Genomic DNA, 21,643 nt, shown 5'->3' on the forward strand with positions numbered 1-21,643 from the left:
ATTGCATTACGACTTCTTCAAAATATTTTTTAAAATTATCATGAATTCCCATCCACAAGAAAAACTTTATTCAATTCCCACTGTTCTTCTAAAATAAGCATTTTTAATTAGCCTCAATTTCCATCCACGTAAAAACTGTAATTAATTCAGAACAAACATTTTTTATTTGAGTCAATTTCCATTCAAAAAAAAAAAATTATTTTACTATTTTGTCCTAATCCATATTATAATTTTCTTTCAGACCAAATCTGAATAAAATATTTTGATTACTATTTTACTTAAATGAAAAATGGCCCTTCCCGGTAAAAGCTATGCTTTAGATGCTAGAATTGGAAATATCAGTTGGTTTGGCAATAGTTCTCCGGAGAGATCTCCGGGACGGCGTGATCGGTCTTTGACCACCGCGGAAAAACAAGGTTGTGTGTTAGTTCTCTGAACATCAGTTGGTTATGTTATTTAGAGGCAGTAGATTAAGACCATGTTTGGTCGGGGAAACCAGAGAAAATTTTTCATTGTTTGTACTTGCAAAAACTAGACCAAGGACTCAGCTGAGAGGATAGGTTTTCTTTCCCTCGGTTCTGTGTGGGGAGGAATGGTTTTCAAATCTTCCTGTCTTTCCTTTTGGTTCCGTTGGGCTCCTTTCGAGTGTGAATACTTTTTAGCTTCAAGTTGACCTTCAGTCATTGCACTTCGTATTTTGCTTTAATTTATTTATGTTTGGTAGCAAAGGAAGGAGGAAAACGAAAGAAAATTTTCTATCTTACTTTTTCTATTGTTTGGATTGGAATGTAATTGTAACAAATGAATTCATTTACTTCTTCCAGTACTCAGTAGACATGAGAGTCATTTTCATATTTGATAATCTGAGTAAATAGATTGGAAAATACCATGTAATTTGCAGGTGTGATTTGGAGGGAAGGCCGATGGAGAATCTTTTGGCTCTTTTTGACGCATTGATGCGGAATATATCACTCATGAAAGGGGAGAGCTGGAGGAGTGATGTTGGAAGAGAAGCTGCTGAATCGTTAGCAAAGGAAGCAAGGGGGAACAATTTGATGTTGACTTCTCCAGGCATTATAAATTCAAGGGGCTCTAGTAATTTTGCCTCTGTCTTCTCCAAGAAAGGAAAGAAAGGAGTGAATCAAGATTGCTTCATTGTGTGGGAGGTATGCCAATCATATCTCAAAGTCAATATATGGCAAACTTGTTATTAGAATCTAGAACAGTTCTTTGAAAATGATAATTACCATTTAGTTTCTAATCGATCCACAAATTCTGGTTTGGTTGGTAGGAGTTTGGATGCCAAGAAGACATGACCTTTTGTGGGATTTTTGATGGGCATGGCTTGTGGGGGCACCATGTAGCCAAAAGGGTCAGGAAATTGATGCCATCATTTTTGTTATGCCATTGGCAAGAAACTCTTGCACTTGCTCAGGGTTTTGACATGATGGGACTTGATAGAAACCTTTGCCCATTTGATATATGGAGGCAATCCTACTTGAAAACTTGTGCTGCCATTGATGAGGAGCTCGAGCAGCATGCAGATCTTGATTCTTTTCGCAGTGGCACCACAGCTTTGACAATTGTTCGACAGGTAGCTGCATAATATCTAATTTGAGCAGATAACTGCTTGGTTTGATTAGTCATTTCATTATTGTTCTTTTGAATTGATTCTTGTTTTCAGTTTTATCACTTCTAGTAGATTTCCTTCGTGTTATTATTGAAATAACAAAACCTCGTAACCCAAATTTCAAAGTCCGCTACATGATTCCTTGACCACCATTCAGCTTTATCTAATGTTATGTCTTCTGTTGTCAAATACTGAAATTAAAGAAAGAAAAAGGAGTTTTAAGATGCAGAAGATGCTTTGGCTGAAGTGACATATTGAAAAGCTTGAGGTTAATTTGTACAGATGAGGAACAGACCTCTAGTTTGTATGGGAATTCCCGGGCATGTCCTAGTTTGAATTAGTTTCCCATGTGGTCAAGGCCAACCCTCTGTTTAGAGCTACAAATAAGGTCGAGGTTGTCTAAAATGATTTCAATAGGTGGTATCTTCTTTGCCACCCTTGTTTCTTTGTCTACCAACCAAAAGCAAGTTACAGATATTTTAATGAAGATAGGAAAATGGATTTCTAAGATCATTCTGGACTGAGCTGGATAATCTATACCGTTGTCCCTTGAAAATTTTATTGGTTTGGAAAACTAAATTAAAAGACTATCAGATATTAGAAATTTTTAGATTCAAGCAGAAAGTTGCCTCAGCCTTGCCACATTAACTTTTTCAGGGAGAACTCATTATCATAGCAAATGTTGGTGATTCTCGGGCTGTGTTGGGAACCACGTCTGATGATGGCAGCCTGGTAGCAGTTCAACTTACTGTCGACTTTAAGCCCAATTTACCTCGTTAGTTCTCCTTCTCTACATGTGTTTGTGGGGTGTTGTGTTAACAAGTTATACTAAGTATACATCGATAATATTAATTTTACACTCATATTCATCTTGGTTACAGAGGAAGCTGAGCGAATAACTAAGTCCAGAGGGCAGGTATATTGCTTACAAGATGAACCAGGGGTGTACAGGGTTTGGATGCCAAATACAAAGACGCCAGGGCTAGCAATATCAAGAGCCTTTGGTGACTACTGCATGAAGGACTTTGGGGTTATTTCCGTGCCTGAAGTCACACAAAGAAATATAACCAGCAGAGACCAATTTGCCATTTTAGCCACAGATGGGGTATGCCTTTCATTGTTTCCGGTTCCAAATTTTACATCAAAGCATTACTTTCTTAAATTGGTTTGGCAAAGGTTAGATTTTAAGTAGATTTGATCTTAGTGAAAAACCCATAAATGACAAATTGTTCTGGATTATTGGGCAATTGCTTGGCTTTTGTGTTCAGGTATGGGATGTCATCTCTAACCAAGAGGCAGTTGAGATTGTTTCTTCAGCACCAGACCGAAACAAATCTGCTAAAAGGCTGGTGGAATGTGCAGTTGATGCATGGAAACGAAAGAAACGGGGTGTTGCAACGGATGACATCACAGCTATTTGCCTCTTCTTCCACCCTTCACCCTCCCAGCAAGGCAACAATGCTAAGGTCCTAGAAGAGGCTGGCATGACAAAAGCTGGGTAATTGCTCATTGCCCTTGCCTTTATGCTATCTTTCAAGTTTCAACTATGTTTCAATTTAAATATCTTTGTTGCATGCCTTTAAATGTATGCAAGTTTGAATGAAAAACCAAAAATGTGAACAGGAACTTTCCTGAATATTGTGGACTCTTCCTAGTTTCTAAATTATATCTTCACCAGTTGGATCAAATCTCATGTATGTTTTTGTATTATTCAAAAATACTAGTGCTGTTATGTGCTGTAATTTACAAGAGAAATATCTTGATGGTATTTAAGATTACTCACGTGTAGAAACAGAATGGGGATGTAAGTGATGGTTTAGAAGCCACATTGTGCTCTAATGATATTATGAGAAAAGCCCTTAAGAGGTTTACACGTGGACAGATGATGGCCAGTTTGGAAATTATTTTTGATAAAAAAGTTCGATAAATTTAAAATAAAAAATTGTTTTCAAGCCACAGCATTTTAGAATAAATTTATGTGTTTTCAATAGTTGTTTTTTAGAATGTGATGAGTAACAATTGAAAACAAAGAAAATGTTTTAAAAAAATTTCTGTAGGTAGAGTTTTTAAACAAAATTTTGTTTTTAAAAATTATTTTGGAGAGTTGCATTTGAAATCGCTTCCAAATGGCTCTATATTACCTAATAATTGTTTTATGACAAGATTACTCAACCTTTATAAATTCATGTACATAACAATTCCTCTTCTTCCATTTCTCCTATGAAGGGTTTAAAAAAAAATTATTTTTTAGATAAATGGATAAGAAAATCATCATTGTTATAAACCAAGATGTATGGTTTTTATTTTGTTTTTTTTTTTTTTTTTAAAAACTTATTTATTTATTTTCGGGCATTTTGGGAGTTCGTTCTAAGGAAGGTAAGTTGAAGTTATCCAAAAATTTTCGCTGAGGTATTCTTTTTAACATTGGGAAGTATACTTCCAAACAATAAATAAATGTCCGAAGACATGCCCGTAAACATTAGAAGAGGTGTCTTACACTATATTTCGATGCACTTTTATAACGTTGGATACTAAAATGCCAAGAGTGTATAAAAACTTGTATGTTAACTCTTTTATAATCAAAATCTCTCTTTATGTTTGGTTCCAAAAATATATATAAAAAAAATAAAAAAAATATATTTAAAGTTAATAATTTTTTAAAATCATTTCACGTTTAAATAATTTAAAAATATATAAAATTTTAATTAATTATATTTGATTTTTTTTCCGTATATTTTTCTCAATGAACGCCTTTTTTTTCTCTCCTTGTATTTTCTGACAACTAAACATTGTTGTTGACACCAATTTCATCCATAAAAGTAAGATTTTTTAAGGAAGAAGACTAGTGAAAGAGGAGGGTAATTTAGGTAAATTGGGATAACTTAGGTTAATAAGCATGCGACTTGTGACTTGTGAGCGTGTAAAAGGGAAGGATAGTCTCTTCCATTTTTATCCCTTAGAACATGGGCGGTACTGAAATGACAAAAACGACCCTGAGTGATTAATAAATAGCAAAAAGACCCTCTCTCCCCTCTAGCTTCTTTTCCGATGACCACTTCTCTCGATTTCCCATTCATTCTCTGGACTTCCTCGCGAGGGCGTGGGCGCACTGGGCGGTGGCGCCATTCCAGAAGCCTCTCGTCACTTGCCTTCCCAACACCTCACAGAGCGATAGCTACATACACTGCTCTTCATTTCGTAGCCAAACCCGACCGCTGGGCATCCTCGCCGGCCTTGTATTCCGGGGACGTCATCAATCACTCTGAACTGACTGAACTTCACGACGAATCCGATTTCGAAAGGCTTGCCTCCTCCAACGATGATCTTCTCTCCATCTGCGGTTTCGGTTCTCTTCTCTCCGGTATGTATGATCATCATCCATGCTAGAATTTTCTTGTTGTTAGTATGCGATCAATGTGTGTGATGCGCTGTGGGACCAGAGAGGAGCGCGAGGAGTACCTTTCCGGATCTAATCAACTTCAGAGTCGCAAGATTGAACGGATTTCGCCGTGTCTTCGCTCATGTTACTCCAGTTTTCTTTGAGCGCGGCATTGCCAAACCGGAGACCATGGTTAATATAAACTCATTCCTTAGCAGTGCCTTTTGTCAAGTACCTGACCTCTGTTTGGTTGCTGAGAAAACTCAGGAAAGTAATAAAAAAAACTAAGGGCTTGTTTGCTGGCAGGTATAAAAATTGTGTTTTCAGAATCTGTTCTTTTTTTTTTTACAGTTAAACTGTAGTGTCATTTTACTATTTTCAATAGCTTATGTGCTTGGAATTTTTAGAACTCAAAATTTAGAACTGAAAAAAATTATAGTTTATATTTTAACAAATATAATGAAGACCTGTTTTCAGGAAATGTTCCCGAATACGGTTTTTGGGGACATGTTCCTAAAAAGTTTTTAAAAACCATGTTGATCCAAAACTTTCAGAAAAATGTTGATGCACATGCTTTTTGTGTTTTTTTTTTCTATTTTTTTAATACAGATAAAATATAGAACATTTCCTATTTTCACTGCCAAACAGGCCCTAGAATGTTGAATTTAATATTTTTTTCCCCCTCAAAAAGCAGGAAAAGACTTACCACAACTATGGCAATTGGCTTTTGTTGGACTCATAGAGAGATATTCTTTCTTTTCCTGATTTCCTCAGAAACCAAATGGAGATAAATCATTTAGTTATGAGCAAAGGGAGGTCTTTCTTATGACAAGGAAAATTGTACTGAATGCATTATTCGTTATATGTAAACTGCAAACATTTCAGGAGATTTCAGGCTTGAGTGTGGAGCCTTGTGAAGGGGAAAGCCTTATAGTTACTGTATTTGAGATTCATAGATCAGAGGTAAACAACGATATTAGTGCTTATTTTGAATCTTAAAGAACAGGGTAGTGAAGTTCTACTTCTCAAGATTAACTTAATGTGCTACTTCTTAAAGTCAGATTCCATCTTATATCAAGAGGGAGATTGAGTATCGGTTTCTAGCAGTGAGTTCCTGGATTTTTACTCGATTGTCATTTCGAACATTTTGGTTGCCTTCTTTATATGTGAATGTGAATGGCAGGTCTTCCCTGAAACACTAGATGGGACCCCATTTACTAGTCCAGCGGTGCGTGAAATGGATGATTCACTATGCTGTAAAAATATTTTCCATGGCTTCTCATTTTCCTTTCTATTATTTGGCTGCAAATTACTTTATTAATGGATTATGGGTTTGTGGATTTTATTTAGGTGCTTTGTGCTCGTTACAGTGACGAGGAATTTTTGCAGATTAGATGTAAAGGTAATCAATCTTCTTTGGATTTTCCTATTAGTTTAAAGACCTCTATGGTTATAGGCACCTGGGGAGAGAAATATGACAAATGAGTACTTCCCTGGGACATCTATAATTCTTGTTTTGAGTTGTGTACTCTAGCCACTCTTTTGTTTGTGATTTAGATCAAGTGCATGAAATACTGAACAAGTTGATTGACTTGTTTGAAGGTGAATAGATGACTACATACAACTTGGAACATGTGTGCTTCACGAACATGTGTGCTTCACAATCATATTCCTTTCTTTAGGATCCTTATAAGCTTATACTGTGGATCTTGAAATCATACCTGGTATGCCTCAAGGAAAGGATACTGAGAGAATTTCTAGATAAGATCAATTTAAATCTGGCTATTGTTTGTGCTAAAGCTAAATTTTTAGTCATATATCGCTATCTTCTATGGTATTGATAGCTGACAAAATTACTTCTACTTTACAAATTGTAATCTCCAATAGATCAATAGGTCCTGAATCCAGAATTGCATGATAGCTCAGTGGCAGTTTGGAACCCTGAACTGCAATTTCAGTTTACTATTTTTTATAATGGTAAACTCTGTTCTTAGTCCTTTAATTTAAATTCATATCTGCAAACCAATTGTGATGGTTGAATTCTTTTATTTATTTCTAAGAGTCCACTCTTTAGTATTTAAGAAAGTGCATAAAGCTGATTCTTCCTTGATTTTAAAAATAAATTTGGAGTTGTAGGTACCTGATTGAGTGCCAAGTTCTGTTGGTTTTAGACAAGTTTTGAAGTTTGGAACCAAAGATTAGAATGGTTCCATTTGTTCTATGCCTTATTTTCTGTGATAAGTCATCAGCATTCTCATTGGAACAAGTTGATGGTGGTCAATAAGATTTTGTATGTCCTGATCAGAGACCTGTTCTGCCCAGGAACAATATGCATCCTTCCTTTCCTTTTGCACACATTTTTTTTCTTAGAAAATAACAAGTGAAATGGAATTAATAAGATCACAAGGATTTCATTTCTCTGGCACAAGTAATGAGCCTGCAGCAGGGTGACTCTAGTCAATGCACTTAACTTCTCAGCATTGCATCATCTCTTTCGTTTCTGTAATTGTGCTATAATATTCTCAGATTTTGAAGCCCTTTTCTTGGATGTGGATGTTCCAGACCTCTCATGAAATTAAGTTCATGGATGACTGTTGATCTTGATAGAGTTCTAACCCCTAATTTGTAACCCAATAATTAAGATCCAAAAATTCTTCCTCACTCATGTAATGGCTTGGGTATTAGGTTCCAGGAAATAACACATGATTCTTTTGTGCATCATTGTAAGGACGTGTCCAACTCCTAATGGATTAGACTTTAATGTTGGAAGTGATGTCAACTATCATTATTTGATTTTAAAGATTGAGAAGCTGGGCATATTGGTCATGTTCTTTGTGTTTTACTTAAGAGGAAGTAGAAAATAATTTTTATCATAAAACCTTAAGGCTCTCCATACCTGTGTGAGAACTGAGATCTTCATGTACTGCAGCTGACTCGATCATTGGACTTGTTAAGGGGTCATTTTGAATTTCTTTCCACATGTTCTTCTCTTGCTAATTTGCTAGCTACTTTCATACAGGGAGCAAGGAGATGTTTTTTGAGCAATATGGGCGATATAACATCCACAAGATTTGGCGAGATGATGTCTTCCCTTGCCGTGTTTATCTTCGGCACTGGTTAGTGTTAATTATCCTTGAATGTTTTGCTTACACATGTTCATAGTATTGCTTGAAGAATCTGGGAATGATTTACAAATGTTGAACCACGGTGCAATATTTTGTTCACACCCTAGTAAATGATATGATCTAATACTTACACTTCCTAGGATGTACTTTTGTTTTCAAGTACTAACTTCTATATGTGAGCTGAAAGCTGCAAAACACTCTGTAGTTTGTTGGCAGCAAAGAGTCTCAGCGATGCAGCCTACAACGACTTCCTCGATCACACTTTCCTTGCAGACCGCAAAACAACCATCCAGGAATACTTAGCCACAACAGGTTCAGGCATCATGGAAGAGGAGCCTCCAGAATCCCTCAAGGCCCGTTATGGTGGTTGATATGAACAAGTCCACAGAGCAGAGCCAAATTTGGTAGCTGCAAATAAGGCTTCCCATATTAGGACATGAAATTCTTCAACCTTGCGGTTTGTGCAGGCTAAAAATAAGGGGGAGAGTCAATGGAGGCAATTGAAATATGTAAAAGCCCTCTTCACCCCCTTTTTCTCCTTCAATTTGTTTAGTCACCATATTGGAGATTTAAACTGTGAATCTTCTATTAAATTTAATGGTTCATTGTTGGAACATGTAACTTCCATCACCCTTAAATTCTATGATTATTTTAGAACTGATTTTAGCCTTCTAGGATAAATTTGTTCTAGATTTAAAAATCATTTGTGGCATCACTAGTATAGTTAGCTCCAGTTGAGGGTGATTTTGCATAATATGTGGATGTGGAGAGAAAATGCTTAGTTGCTGAGAAAATGGAGAGTATAGGTGGGTGCAGATAAGTTGAAGAAAAAGGTATTTTGGTAATTATAATTTCTACATAAACTTAGTTTTTAAAACGTAAGAACAGTGAGCTAATTTTTTTTTTTGTAATTATGCATTTGGAGGTGCCACTTGAATTGACCTTAGTACCCTTCAAGTGATTGACAAATGGCAAAACCGCCAACAACCGCCCACCAGTCATGCTTTTTCTGCCTATGACCACTTACTCGCGCGCATGGAGCGTGGCCCGTGGCGACATTCAAAAATCAAAAGAGTTCCCTGGACTCACCTTCCCAACTCATCGTAAAGCAACAACCAAACACACTCCTCTTCACCTCTCCGCCAAACTCGATCTCCGGCCATGTCGTCGGGCGAGGTTCGTGATGATTCCAAACTGATTGAATTGAAGGATGAATCCGATTTCGAAAAAGTTCTCTCTCCCGACGGTGGTCTTGGTCTTCTCTCCGTCTGCGGCTTCGGTTCTCTGCTCTCAGGTAAGGACGATCGTTGTCACCATTACTAGAATTCTTGCGTTGTTATTATACGATCAATGTGTGTATGATGCGTTGTGGAACCAGAGAGAAGTGCGAGGAGCACATTTCCGGATCTGATGAACTTCAGAGTTGCGAGATTGAACAGCTTTCGACGTGTCTTCGCTCATGTTGCTCCAATTTTTTTTGAGCGCGGCATCGCCAAACCAGAAACCATGGTTAATATAAACTTATTCCTAGCAGTGTTTTTCATTTTAACTTTATTTCTGTTTGGTTGCTGAGAAATTTGGGGGAATGGGAGAAATTCTTCAATAATCTCATGTTTTGTGCTGTTTTTGGTTTTGAAATTGCGAAAATTCACGTCAACTAAGTCATGGATTTTGTTAGAATTCGCAGAGGAGTTTTTATTTTTGTTTTTCTTACATTTTCTCAACAACAAATTGACCTTAGTTTATTCAATTTTTAGTGGGGAAGTTTTTATATGATGAAGAAAATTGGATTAATTTTTTGTTTTGTGTTAATTGTAACATTTCAGGAGATTTCAAGCTTGAGTGTGGAGCCTTGTGAAGGGGAAACCCTTATAGTTACTGTATTTGAGATTCAAAGATCTGAGGTAAACAAAAACTTTCAATTGTTGGTGCTTAATTTGAATCTTGAGTGTAAGCAAGAACAGATGAATGATTTCACAATTCTCAATATTAACTCAATATGCTGCTTCACAAGGTCAGATTCCATCTTTTATCAAGAGGGAGCATGAGTTTCGATTCTTAGCTGTAAGTTTGTTACATGTTTACTTCATTGATATTTTCTTATTTTTTTAATATCTTATTTGTTTGTGAACCTGAATCCATTTAATATTTTATGGCAGGTCTTCCCTGAAACATTAGATGGGAAGCTCTTTACTACTCCAGCGGTGGTTCACTTTGCACTATAGTTTTTTTTTTTGGTTCTTTGCCGCTGTATGATTTGCTCATAAATTATTCTGAAACAGACGGTTTGTGAATGTGTGCAGGTACTTTGTGCTCGTTACAGTGATGAGGAATTTTTCCAGAATAGATGCAAAGGTAATCTTCTTTGGTGTCCTACTTACTATTAGCTTGAGAATAAACTTAATTACTTTTTCGTGACATCTGCAGCATGCTTGACAAGGATGGTGACTGCTTCTGATGTTAATTATTAGCATTTTTGTATAACATGGGTTTCTCAAATAGCCACTGTTCTGCTCATGGTTGAGATTGATTGCATAAAATACTGAACAAGTTGAGTGATTCATCCAAAGATGATTGTACTACTTGGAATTTACACTTCATTTAACCTGGGGTTTTCAGATGGCCATTATTCTAACAGTTTTTTGAAAGAACTTTATACAGTGTTAATCTAGAAAACTAACCTGGTGTGCTGTAGAAAAACATGTTGAGAAAAACTTGAGTAACTTATTATACATTGATCTGTTGTGTAAATCTTTTTCTTGTCACCTAGGTCCACATGTTTCTTTCAAAAGTAAATGGTAGTTATATGCTTCTTCCCCCTAAAATATCATCCATCTCAATGTTTAGGAGCTGAGAAAATTACTAGTATTTTACAAATATATGGAATGATAGATTTGCAGAAGTAATATATGAAATGGAATTAACTTAATCACAGGGATTCATTTCTCCATCACAGCATGGCTACTCAGATTAGTGCTCTTAATTTCCCAGCATTGCATTGTATCATATTTCCTTTTTCATCATCTTCAGCATAATTCTGCTGTAAGATTCAATTACTTTTAGCCAACATAGATAATAAAACCTTTTTCTTTGCTTCTTCTTTGACATTGATTTTCCAGTCTCATCTCCTTTGCAACTAGGATTGTTAAGACCCAAAATTTCTGCCTACCCATGTAATCATTTGGCCTATAGGTTCCATTAAATGACAAATTTGTTCTGAATTCCAGTTTGATGATTTGACCAACTTCCTAGTAATAAACTTTGTAAGTTGGTAGTGATGCCATTCATCCTGTTGTTTAAGAGATTAAGAAGCTTGCAATGGCTATGCCCCTATATATAATTGAGAAATGGAGTTTTTACTTTTCTACAGTGATTCCAACATTCAAGGAAGATTAAATAATTCTTACCATAAAACTTAAGGCTCTGTACAAGCTAAATGTAAAGGGAATGAAAACCTATGGACATCATTCAAATACTAATGGGGAAAAAGATCTCTATTTGATTTCATCGATCTTTATCATTGGAGCAGTCAGTGTTTTTTTTTTTTAATTCCTTTGTACTCTTTTTCCGCCTTTGCTGCTTGTCATTGAAATGTAGGAATGCATTCTCATATATTTTTTTGCTACTATTATGCAGGAAGTAAGGAGATATATTTTCAGCAATATGGCCGCCATAACATCCATAAGATTTGGCGAGATGATGTTTTACCTTGCCGTGTTTATCTTCGACACTGGTCAGTGTTGATTATCTTTTATATATATTTTTTACATATTTTATTGCCTGAGGGATATGGGAATTGTTTCCAACTCACAAGAACCACATTTTCTTCACACCTATGTTGATCTAGAAAACTATGCTTCAATATGCTGCTTTTCATATGCACGCTGTTTGCAATGCCAACTTTGTTGACAAAGTGAAGGTCGTTAAATACTCTGTAGTGTGTTGGCTGCAAAGAATCTAAGTGACGCAGCTTACAACAATTTTCTAGATCACACTTTCCTGGCGGACCGTAAAACAACCATCCGTGAATACTTGGCCACAACAGGTTCAGGCATCATGGAAGAGGAGCCTCCGGAATCCCTCAGGGCTCGCTATGGTGGTTGATTTTAACCAGTCCGCTAAATTTGGTATGGGAATATGATACCAACTTTCTGTTACTTTCTGAAGTTTTGTTTCAAATTGACCTTTTTGGTCATTAAAATATTACTATTTTGGTCCTCTTCTCAAACTATCGTCGGCGTCTCAAACTATTGTTCAAAATGGCCCCTTTACCATATATTTTATTTTTGTTTTTTCTTTTTAAATTTATTTCAAACTGCATCTTGAAATTACGGTTTATTACAAATATAAAAACCATGTCTTGAAAGTATGATTTTAATATACATTTAGAAACACTTTAATACAGCAATTTCTAATTCATATGGAAGCCTAAAATACGGTTTCAAACTAATTTTAAAAAATATATATTTTGGACAATAGTTTCAAAAGATGCTATGAGTTATATCATGCACGTAAAATGGGCCAATTGACCCCAAATTCTACTTTTGGCTTATTGTCAACATTTAGCATGGGAATTTGAAAGAAAGGAAACTTTCTCGCGACTCTTTTTTTCCTTCTAGTTGGTTGAATGGTGAGTTGGGAGTGAATCGTGAATCTTCTAATATGTCTTGCCCTTGCCTCCAGGTGGGAGATACTGTATACCATAGGAGGAAGACTGAGTAAATTGGCTCCACTGGTATCAAATTAATCTCCTTGAAATGGATCTGCAAAACACACCCGCCATTAGTTGAATCATTTTAGTTTGTATCATTTAATGCGAATGATATTTAAGTTTAGAATAATTGAAACATGCTGCCAAACACACTCGAGCAAGAATTTGCCTGAGTTGGATTCTCTCTTTTTTTTCTTTCTCTGATTGACATGCAGCCTCAAGAAACAGTTGAATTCTACAATTGGATTCAACAGTCGGTAAGAATCGTGCCTTGTCAATATCCACACTTTGACATGATCAAACATACACTGACGATCAAATTTTTTATCTATTGATATCCTGTAATCCCTTTTCAAGCTGGTAAAAAAAATAAGTGGAGTCTACAATGAATCATCAAAGACAAAACCTGTTCGTTTTTCTCAAACACGGGTATATCTTTCTTCACTATCATCTTGTTGCTTTTTTCTTTTTTTCTTTTTCACATAACATAGCTACTGGCTTCCTCATTTTCCAGTTCCCTGATTAGCAATTCCATCATCTTCTTATACATAGGCATAAAATGATCTTTAATCATTGTCTTTGAGAGCCGGAGCTTACTGTACAGATTCCTAGGTGTCTCATAAATAGCAACATGTTCTTCAGCAGGGCCAGCGCCAGTGTCATTGTCAACTGAATCATTGTCATTTGATGGGGGCATAGAAATAATATGCATAATCCTGCCAGGTGGATAGAAGTGCAGGCTCTCCGAAACATCAGAGGAGTTGGGCGTTTTGCTCTCAACTGCATCAGCCAACATGTTCTCCTCTTCAGTGATTTCTATAACTGCAGCCGCTTCTTCCTCCTGAGCCTGAACATCGGGTTCGTCCTCCTGCCTCTGGAGCTCCTTCTCCAGTTCATACCACAGCTCACCATCGGTGATGTCTTCTGTGGTGGCTGTGGTAACTTCTCTATCACCTGGGAGGAGTGTTACCTCTTCATCTGTGTCGTCATTGCCTGATCCACCACTGGAAGAGCTGCATTCCGCTTTATTTACAACTGAGACTCTCGTTCCCACTTCAGTCACAAGGGATTCAGATGTTACCTCAGAAGATATTAGAGAAGCCTCAGGCAAATCCTCTTCTTTAGGGCTTGGTAGTGAGCCCACATTGCGGCGACGTGCACCCATGCAAGACCATGATGACAGAGATGAGCGGGTCCTGACAACCGCCTCAGTGACATTCTGTGTCACAACCTGCAATTTGCCAAAAAAATACTCAGGTCATGTTAAAGAGAGACAAGATGACCAAGAAATTAAACAGATAAAGGTGCATGTTAGGTATTTTTAGACTCAGAAAAAAAAAATAAAAAATGAGTCATGTGCAGTTCAGACATCAGAATTCAGACAGTTCAATTATCTACTGTAGCTGCGCATGGTGCTCATAGAGTTGCAATAAATTTTAATCCACTATTGAATATTGACAATTTAGATTCAGTCACTGGTTTGTCATCCACAAAAATGAGTCACATTTTACCTGAGTGCTGCTGGAGACAGGACGCAGAAGTGCACCAGCACCAGAAACTCTTGCCCTTGCACTGGCTATTGAAGGCAACCGAGAACTCAGAGCGGTTGCAGAGCGATAAACGACATTAATGACTCTTGTTCTCTGAACTTGATCACGCAGATCATTTAACCAAGATGACGCGGTGACCTGATTATATCCACTCAAAATTAGGATTCTGATGCCTATTAGAGCTTAAGATAGGAACTCACATCATAATTAACAAGAATAAATATTCTATATGCACAAGGTTACAGCACCTCAGAGCGAAGATCATCAACAGACACTGCTGAAAATGTAGGCACCAGGTCAGAACCATTGATGACAGTAGTGATAAAGTGCCTTCCTGATTCTGCTAGATCCCACGTCATGCAGGCAGCTGCACAATGGCAACAGTAATTCAAGCGTTTAGAGAGAAGCACATCGCACTAAAATAGAAATTTACCTACAGTAACCGGGAATAGATAAGTCACATTTCAGAAAAATGGACTTGGATGATTATGCTTTTCCATGAGGACAAAAGGAATTTAACTCATTTCAAGCTTGAAAACCTAATCAAAATGGCTCCAAGCAGATTTTCATCACTCATCCTCGGCATCAAGGATTGCCAAAAATTGGCAGTCAAATGAGGCTATGATTTGTGTTGCCATTTAAAAAACCTTGCTGAAAAAATAAAAATTTTACCACCATGTTTTATAATAGAGTTTGTTAGTCCCCTCCACACACACAGACAAACAATGTTCCATATCTATGTTATATCTCAAATTCAAATAGCCCATAAGTTTAGATGTGTGTATTCTTCATCCTACTGGGTCTCATTGGTTGCAAACCAGAATGTTACAGGAAAATTGAACATTCTAGTAGCAAAACTCCATACCATTAGTTAATCCAAATCCGATGAAGAAATCATTGAATAATCATGATAATAATTAGAAACTCTAGGTCCTAGGATGTTTGGAGTTATCTTGCAACGAAACAGAGCTGAATTCATATCAGACACAGGTCACAGACAAATAACATCAACTTGCTTCTGGATCATTTAAAACTGGAAATCATAGGTAAGATCCCGAGTTGTAACTGATGTGGGAATCCATATTACTGCAAATTCATCAAAAAAGCTAGGGTGATCTCCATCTGTTTTCATTTAATTAAACAAAGGGGCATGAAAAAAGAAGTTAAAAATGGAATGCTTGCATATATAGGAAAAAGAATTTACACACTCTCAATGGTTTAAGTGTGATGAATTAGTTATCACTTTGAATGTGCTCAAAAGGAAATGTAAGCATCATATTTGATTGGTACGTGCCTGGGGCAAATGTGACACAAGTGGTCGAGGATAACTCTTTCTGTTCTCGAAGAATATATGTTAACAGCGCAGCAGTACCACCACCAAGTGAATGCCCAACAATCTTAAAATGAAAAAGGAAACAAAGTTTATAGATGCAAATAAAATTGTAACTTGAGATTATACACAAAGATCTAGAATTGAGAGCTAATATCATGATAGCAGAACATACAAGTATATAGTGGAAAAGGCTGAAAAATTTTTAATTCCTAGGAAAGCAAACATTAATAAATTCAAAATGATTCTATAACTAGTTTCTCAACAGTCCAATAGCAATAACTAGTAAGTTTAAGCTAAATATAACCTATCAAATAGGGTTGCATCTTGAAACAGCTTTGCTCGTCTCTCAAAGTTGGGTAAATGATTGATCTATTATAAGGCTCAACAAGAATCAAAATGGCTGTTCTACAGTTTTTTTTTTTTTTTGATAGACAAATGAAGATTGTAGTAAAAATAAAAGGTACACACAATGTACACAAAGCAACAAAAACCAAAAGGTGCGAATACACAAAAACAAGTAACCGCACCCACAAAGAGCCTAACCAATCCACAAAGCCAAAGAACCATCCCCAATGGACAATCTAACTCAATCCCAAAAAAGAACTTTTAACTGTTTGGTCCAAGCTTTCACAATTCTCAAACGTTTTCCTATTTCTCTCCCTCTAAATGGACCAAAAAAGGCATAAAAGAGCCCCTTTTCAAGCCTTTTTTCCTTTTTTGGCCAATAAAGGAGTCACCCCAAATCAAGAGCATCTCTCTCACTGAAAAGTGCATCACCCACTGAACATCAAATAGAGCAAAAATCAACTGCCACAAAATACGCACTTTCAGACAATGGAGGACATGATCCCCCATTTCTTCTTCTGCCTTGCACAAATAACATCTACTAGGCATCCTCCTGCCTCTCTTTTTGATCTGATCCTGAGTTAATATCTTAACCCAAGTTGCTTCCCAAGCAAAAAAGCTAGCTCTTACAGGAGCCCAAAAGTTCCAGACTATACTATGAGGGAAAGACTTTACTCTCCTACTTGCCAAGGAGGTGTAGAAAGGCTTGATTGAAAAGACACCATTCTTTGTCTCCAACCACACCAAATTGTTATCATTCCCCGAAAAGATGGAAAAATCATGCAGCCTCCCAAAAAAGACTTCAGCTTCCTCCAACTCCCACTCATTCAGCTATCTAAGGAACCTAGGGCCCCAACTGCCTCCTTCCTAGATATCAACCACCCAAGCATCTTTTGAAGAGGCTATAAAATAAAAATTCAGGAATGAATCCCTCAAAAGGTGTATCCCCGCACCACTTATTCGTTCAAAATTTCACCTTATCCCCAGAACCAACCTTAAAACTAGTCTTACCTTTGAACGCCTCCCAACCATTTCTGATTGTCCTCCAAACTCCCACTCCATAACTCTCTCCCACCTCTTTCATACACCAACCCCCATTGTCATGCCCGTACTATTCCACAGTCACCTGCTTCCAAAGAGGATTCCTTTCAGTCACAAATCTCCAAGATCATTTTCCTAGAAGAGCCTTGTAAAAGGTCAAAAGATTTATGAAACCCAAGCCCTCTTTTTGTTTATCTAAGCAAACAATGGACCAATTCACCAGATAGGGCTTGTTAAGCAAAGCCCCCCTCCCCAAAAGGACCAATAACATGGAAATTAGTTTTTTTGACCAGACCTCGTTATTGAGGCAATCAGAAATTACAGCACAGGTCGTGCAGCTACCATGAAGAGCAGTATTTGTTATACAACAAAAATTTTGAAAATTTTATGGTGCATTAACTTTAGTGTGTTGATGGTTGGATTTATTTTAATATCAGTATAGCAAAAATCACTCAAAATAAACCTATGAATGTATGATCATAAAAACCAGAAATGGATAAAAGAAAAAAGAACAATCAAGACAAATTAAAATGTATGATATTCATTTAGATCATAGTGAGAGCATCTACCTTAACATTGAAGCTAGGATGTTCTTCCAAAGACTTGAGCAAGAAAGGGGTGCTAAGCTTTGCAATCCAACGAGCTGCTGCAACCATTCCACAGTGTGCATATCCTAAAACTAAATTGATTATCCCACCATCATGTAAAACTGAATGGTGGAAAGGAACCACAGCACCAGTTGCAGCTGTTAGAGTATCTTTAATGCTATGAGTACCCCGAATCAATAGAAGGATGCATTTTGAATTTCTATCACATAAAATTGTGAAAGCAGGCTTCAGAAGCTGAAAAAAGAATATCAAATTATATTCTTCTAATAAAAAATAAAAGGAAATAAAAACAGAATAAGTAAACAACCATGCTTTATCATATAAATTAGAGATCATTTTTTCTATAAGTTTTCTTTTTTTTCCTTTTTCTTTTTGCTACATGGAATGTCCTCTTCCAAATCCCAGTCCTTGCCACCTGAGTCAAGTCTCCGGGGCAACCTATAAATTAAGTTGATTGGAATAGAGGCTGCATGACTATTTCAAGGAAGAAGGTTGTAGAATTAGCAAGTGGTAGAAAACTATATAGATTAGAGACTCTGTTATCCACATATTTACCCACAAATTACTGTTAAATTATAACCAAGGTTTGTAATCAACCATCCGCTTTTAGTAAAATGATCTTATTCAAAAGAAGGAACTTCATCAGAGAGGAGCTAGTTCTCATGTCCTAATCTATAGGGATGGGATCTCTGCAGGAATGCTTAAAAGTAATTTTGTTATCATGTTTCAGTCCTTTTCATATCTGAGTGTAGGTAGTGAGGTTTTCAAGTTTGAACACAATTAAGCATATTTAAGATAATTACATACCCCTGCCTTAGGCTTCTGAAGAAGTACATCTGCCTGAGTGTAGCCAGCAGTCTCTAGAAATACTGGAAATGACTTCTTTGAAAAAAGCATACAAAGGGTCAACAACCTCAGATAATAGTTCAACTCTGCAATAATTTCTGGGCCTTTGAGTTGTACAGAATTACATCCAGCATATACACTAGCAACTTGTAAGTTACCCTGCGAGAACATAAAAACTAAGAAATCTCAATTTTTTTATTTATTTACTTATTTTGATGAGCAAACTTCAAAGAAATCTTAGAATATATATATACAAGTCTAAGAACTAAATCGAGGAAGCACAAACTGAAAACAGTTCACATGAGCTCATAATTCAGAGAGAATTCTTGACAATTAGAGGCATATTCTTCTCCTTGAGCTTGGTGTAATACAAACAAACAAGAGTCTCGTGTTGCAGGTAATATTTTGCAATAAATTTCATATTTAGACATTAAGTGAAGTTTGTTGGTTGAAAATTCAACATATGTTGACAGAAAAAGAATTTAGAATCGAGGTGAGAAATTCCTGGCAAATAAATATAAAATTTACACTTATGAGAATTTAGAATCAAAGGAGAGAAATTCCCGGCAAATAAATATAAAATTTGTACTTACGTTTATAAAATTCTCACGAAATCATTGATTATGCAATCCATGGCTATTCACAGTCAAAGATATAAACAAGCAACTGAAAATATGCATCTCACACATCTCATAGGCGAAAACTAGAACCGTTGCAAATAAACAGAATCTTAAAGCAACAGCCAAACTAAGGCCATTCAACACAGCTCACCTGTCTACGCATGAGATAATTGATGCCGAAAGCCAAATCTCCAATCGGCCATTTGCCTAGTGTCTCCGAATACGTAAACCTAAGCGTATCCGACAACGTTGTGATCGTCTCAAACCACGTCGCCGGCGCCTGAGCCGGCCTCCGAGCAATTCTCCTCCCGGATCTACTCAACGACTTCGAAAAATTACCATTGCGATCATCCTCCTGCTCCTTTCCTCCTATTCTCCGACTCAGCACATAGTATAGCAGCATCGCCGCTCCGACCGCCGTCGCCATCGTCGTCGCCGCCATCGAATCGGTATCTCAAGAAAAAACCATCAAACTGAAGATCAGAAAAATCTCCGCCCCGATTCTAGGGTTTTGAAGCTGAACCGAAGAAGAAAAGCAAAATGCATCCAGTTCAGAGATAATGCGAAAACGCAGAGAACCGCGAACGAAAAGGGAGAGGGAACAGAGCTCGCTTTTGGTTGTGGGCGAGTCACGAGTGAGTGCTATGCGAAATTGCCAAAAGCACCCCTTCCCCCCCCCCCCCCCCCCCCCCCCGTCTTTCAATAATTGACCCGGACGGGTTCCCCGCGGATCCGAGATTCCAAGTTCTCAACTAAATCCCGTTTGAGACAGTTTGGCTTACATATAAACAGAAGCCACAATTTTAGAATTTAGGTATAACACATTTTTCTTGATAATACCACAAAAAAAGAAAAAGAAAAATGCTTTGTAACTACTAACTAGTAAGGAAGTCATATTGTCTTTATTTATTTATTGCAAATTTTAGAGAGACAATATCAATAAAGAAAAGCCCCCTCTGGTTGTCTTTTTTGTTTTGTTGCTTTGAAGTCATAACTTTAGAGAGACAATATGGATGGACTTGCTGTACAAGTTAAAAAAATACTTATATAATAAGATCATTATTAGTTTTTTCAAGACAATTAATCAAGCATAGGAAGAAAATAAGTTTAAAAAAACTTGAAAAACACGGTGAATTATTTATTCTAAAAAGAAATTATTAATTTATTCTATATAATAATTAAAATTTTGAAAAATGTTTCAACAATTTTTATACATGTGTAAATGTAAATAATTTTATAAAAATGATTTTCATATCTAAATTTCAAATAAAATTTTATTTTTAAAAAATAATTTAAAACTATTTCTTAATAACATTGTCGAAAGAAATTGTTTTTTATAATAATTTTTATTGTTCAGAAAAAAATAATTTTATAATTTAGAAAATATGTTTGACAAATTTTCAAAACTACTATTATACAAATTTTTGGGAGGCACTCAAAATTGAGATTTTTTATTCCTGAAAAGTTAATTCAAATAAGTCATCATTTAATTAATTATTTATAATAATAGCGACGTGCTTTTAAAATTATTACTTGGAAAAAAAATCAATTATTGAACTCAAAAGAAAGAGGCTTGCATTTATGAGAAACCTATTGGAAGTATACGCTTATTCTTGAAGTAGTAAACCGGTTAACGCATGAACAAAAGTGGACGCGATTCGATAAGGTTGAGCGTGCGCTTCATACAGTGGATGGGGACACAGACGCCATACGGAGAATGTGCGGTGGGCCCAAGGCGGGGCTGTTGATAGTGACACGGACAGCCACCATTGAGGCCGTACATTGTGGGCTTGAATATCGGGGGCCTGCTAGATTTTACATCAACCTGTAAGGCTGTAACGAGTTAAAGCCTTTGTCTCAGTGCCGGCCCACGGAGTCAGTCCACAATAAATTCCATAAATTAATTGTCACCGATGATTTTTTTGGGCCTGATTTCGAGGGTACACATTTTTTGACCGGGGCTGACCATTGTCATCTAACTGAAAGCCCTTTGACTATTCAAAGCTCTTTTAGGCCCATCGGAAGTGATTGGGTAAAAGTAACTTTAGTGGCCGTGTGTAAACTGTCGTTGAAACAAGTTTTTTTATTTAGAATAGAGCACCGTTTTTCTAAGGAACAAGTTTGAAAAAATAATATTTTAAGAATTTATTTTGAAAATAGGTTGATTTAAAGGACAGTGTTTTCAGTTTGTTTTTTAAAAGTACTTTTAGAAATAATTTAAAATATGAAAAATATTTTATAATGAATACATAGTACATTTGTTGAGAATAAAATAAAAAAAGTATTTATAATATTTGAATTTTTAATAAATCATCATTCATCAATACTACTTCCTTAGTGGAGTATTTCATATATAATGTTTTATTTTTCTAAATTATACTATTAAACAACTTATTTTTCTTATACTTGGTACTATTATTTGTTTTAGCTTGTCTCGATATAAATTTTATCATAT

General features: G+C 36.3%; 4 protein-coding genes across 7 annotated transcripts; 3 read left to right on the plus strand and 1 right to left on the minus strand.

Moving 5' to 3' along the window:
• Positions 1-208: 208 nt before the first annotated feature.
• On the plus strand, positions 209-3,318 carry LOC100256894 (probable protein phosphatase 2C 34). Its single transcript, XM_002272942.4, has 6 exons — positions 209-416; positions 902-1,166; positions 1,292-1,594; positions 2,288-2,405; positions 2,512-2,735; positions 2,899-3,318. Exons 2-6 carry the CDS (start codon positions 924-926, stop codon positions 3,130-3,132), a joined length of 1,122 nt encoding a protein of 373 aa, XP_002272978.2. The 5' UTR covers positions 209-416; positions 902-923; the 3' UTR covers positions 3,133-3,318.
• A 1,330-nt stretch (positions 3,319-4,648) lies between these two features.
• Positions 4,649-8,750, plus strand: LOC100265416 (uncharacterized). The gene is made up of 8 exons (XM_002271006.4): positions 4,649-4,991; positions 5,071-5,201; positions 5,895-5,972; positions 6,071-6,115; positions 6,193-6,237; positions 6,360-6,411; positions 8,029-8,125; positions 8,340-8,750. Exons 1-8 carry the CDS (start codon positions 4,679-4,681, stop codon positions 8,503-8,505), a joined length of 927 nt encoding a protein of 308 aa, XP_002271042.1. The 5' UTR covers positions 4,649-4,678; the 3' UTR covers positions 8,506-8,750.
• Positions 8,751-8,813: 63 nt separating this feature from the next.
• LOC100246622 (uncharacterized) lies at positions 8,814-14,320 on the plus strand. Of its 4 annotated transcripts, XR_009465609.1 has the most exons (10): positions 8,814-9,428; positions 9,513-9,643; positions 9,961-10,038; positions 10,154-10,198; positions 10,294-10,338; positions 10,438-10,489; positions 11,771-11,867; positions 12,073-12,261; positions 12,818-13,274; positions 13,398-14,320. XR_009465609.1 is itself a non-coding variant. In XM_010651266.3 (9 exons), exons 1-8 carry the CDS (start codon positions 9,296-9,298, stop codon positions 12,236-12,238), a joined length of 747 nt encoding a protein of 248 aa, XP_010649568.1. In that variant the 5' UTR covers positions 8,814-9,295; the 3' UTR covers positions 12,239-12,261; positions 12,818-14,320. The 4 variants fall into 4 exon arrangements, 3 of the variants coding, with proteins under 3 accessions (XP_010649568.1, XP_010649569.1, XP_002273099.1); XM_010651266.3 differs by having other exon boundaries at positions 12,818-14,320; XM_010651267.3 differs by having other exon boundaries at positions 11,982-14,221.
• LOC109121385 (uncharacterized) lies at positions 13,155-19,944 on the minus strand. Its single transcript, XM_002273129.5, has 7 exons — positions 19,340-19,944; positions 18,530-18,727; positions 17,684-17,956; positions 15,690-15,792; positions 14,644-14,762; positions 14,357-14,533; positions 13,155-14,076 (listed from the first exon to the last, which is right to left on the minus strand). Exons 1-7 carry the CDS (start codon positions 19,628-19,630, stop codon positions 13,324-13,326), a joined length of 1,914 nt encoding a protein of 637 aa, XP_002273165.1. The 5' UTR covers positions 19,631-19,944; the 3' UTR covers positions 13,155-13,323.
• Between the last annotated feature and the right edge of the window lie 1,699 nt (positions 19,945-21,643).

Source organism: Vitis vinifera, chromosome 5 (genome assembly GCF_030704535.1).
Source record: "Vitis vinifera cultivar Pinot Noir 40024 chromosome 5, ASM3070453v1".
In the NCBI taxonomy this organism is placed as follows: domain Eukaryota; kingdom Viridiplantae; phylum Streptophyta; class Magnoliopsida; order Vitales; family Vitaceae; genus Vitis; species Vitis vinifera.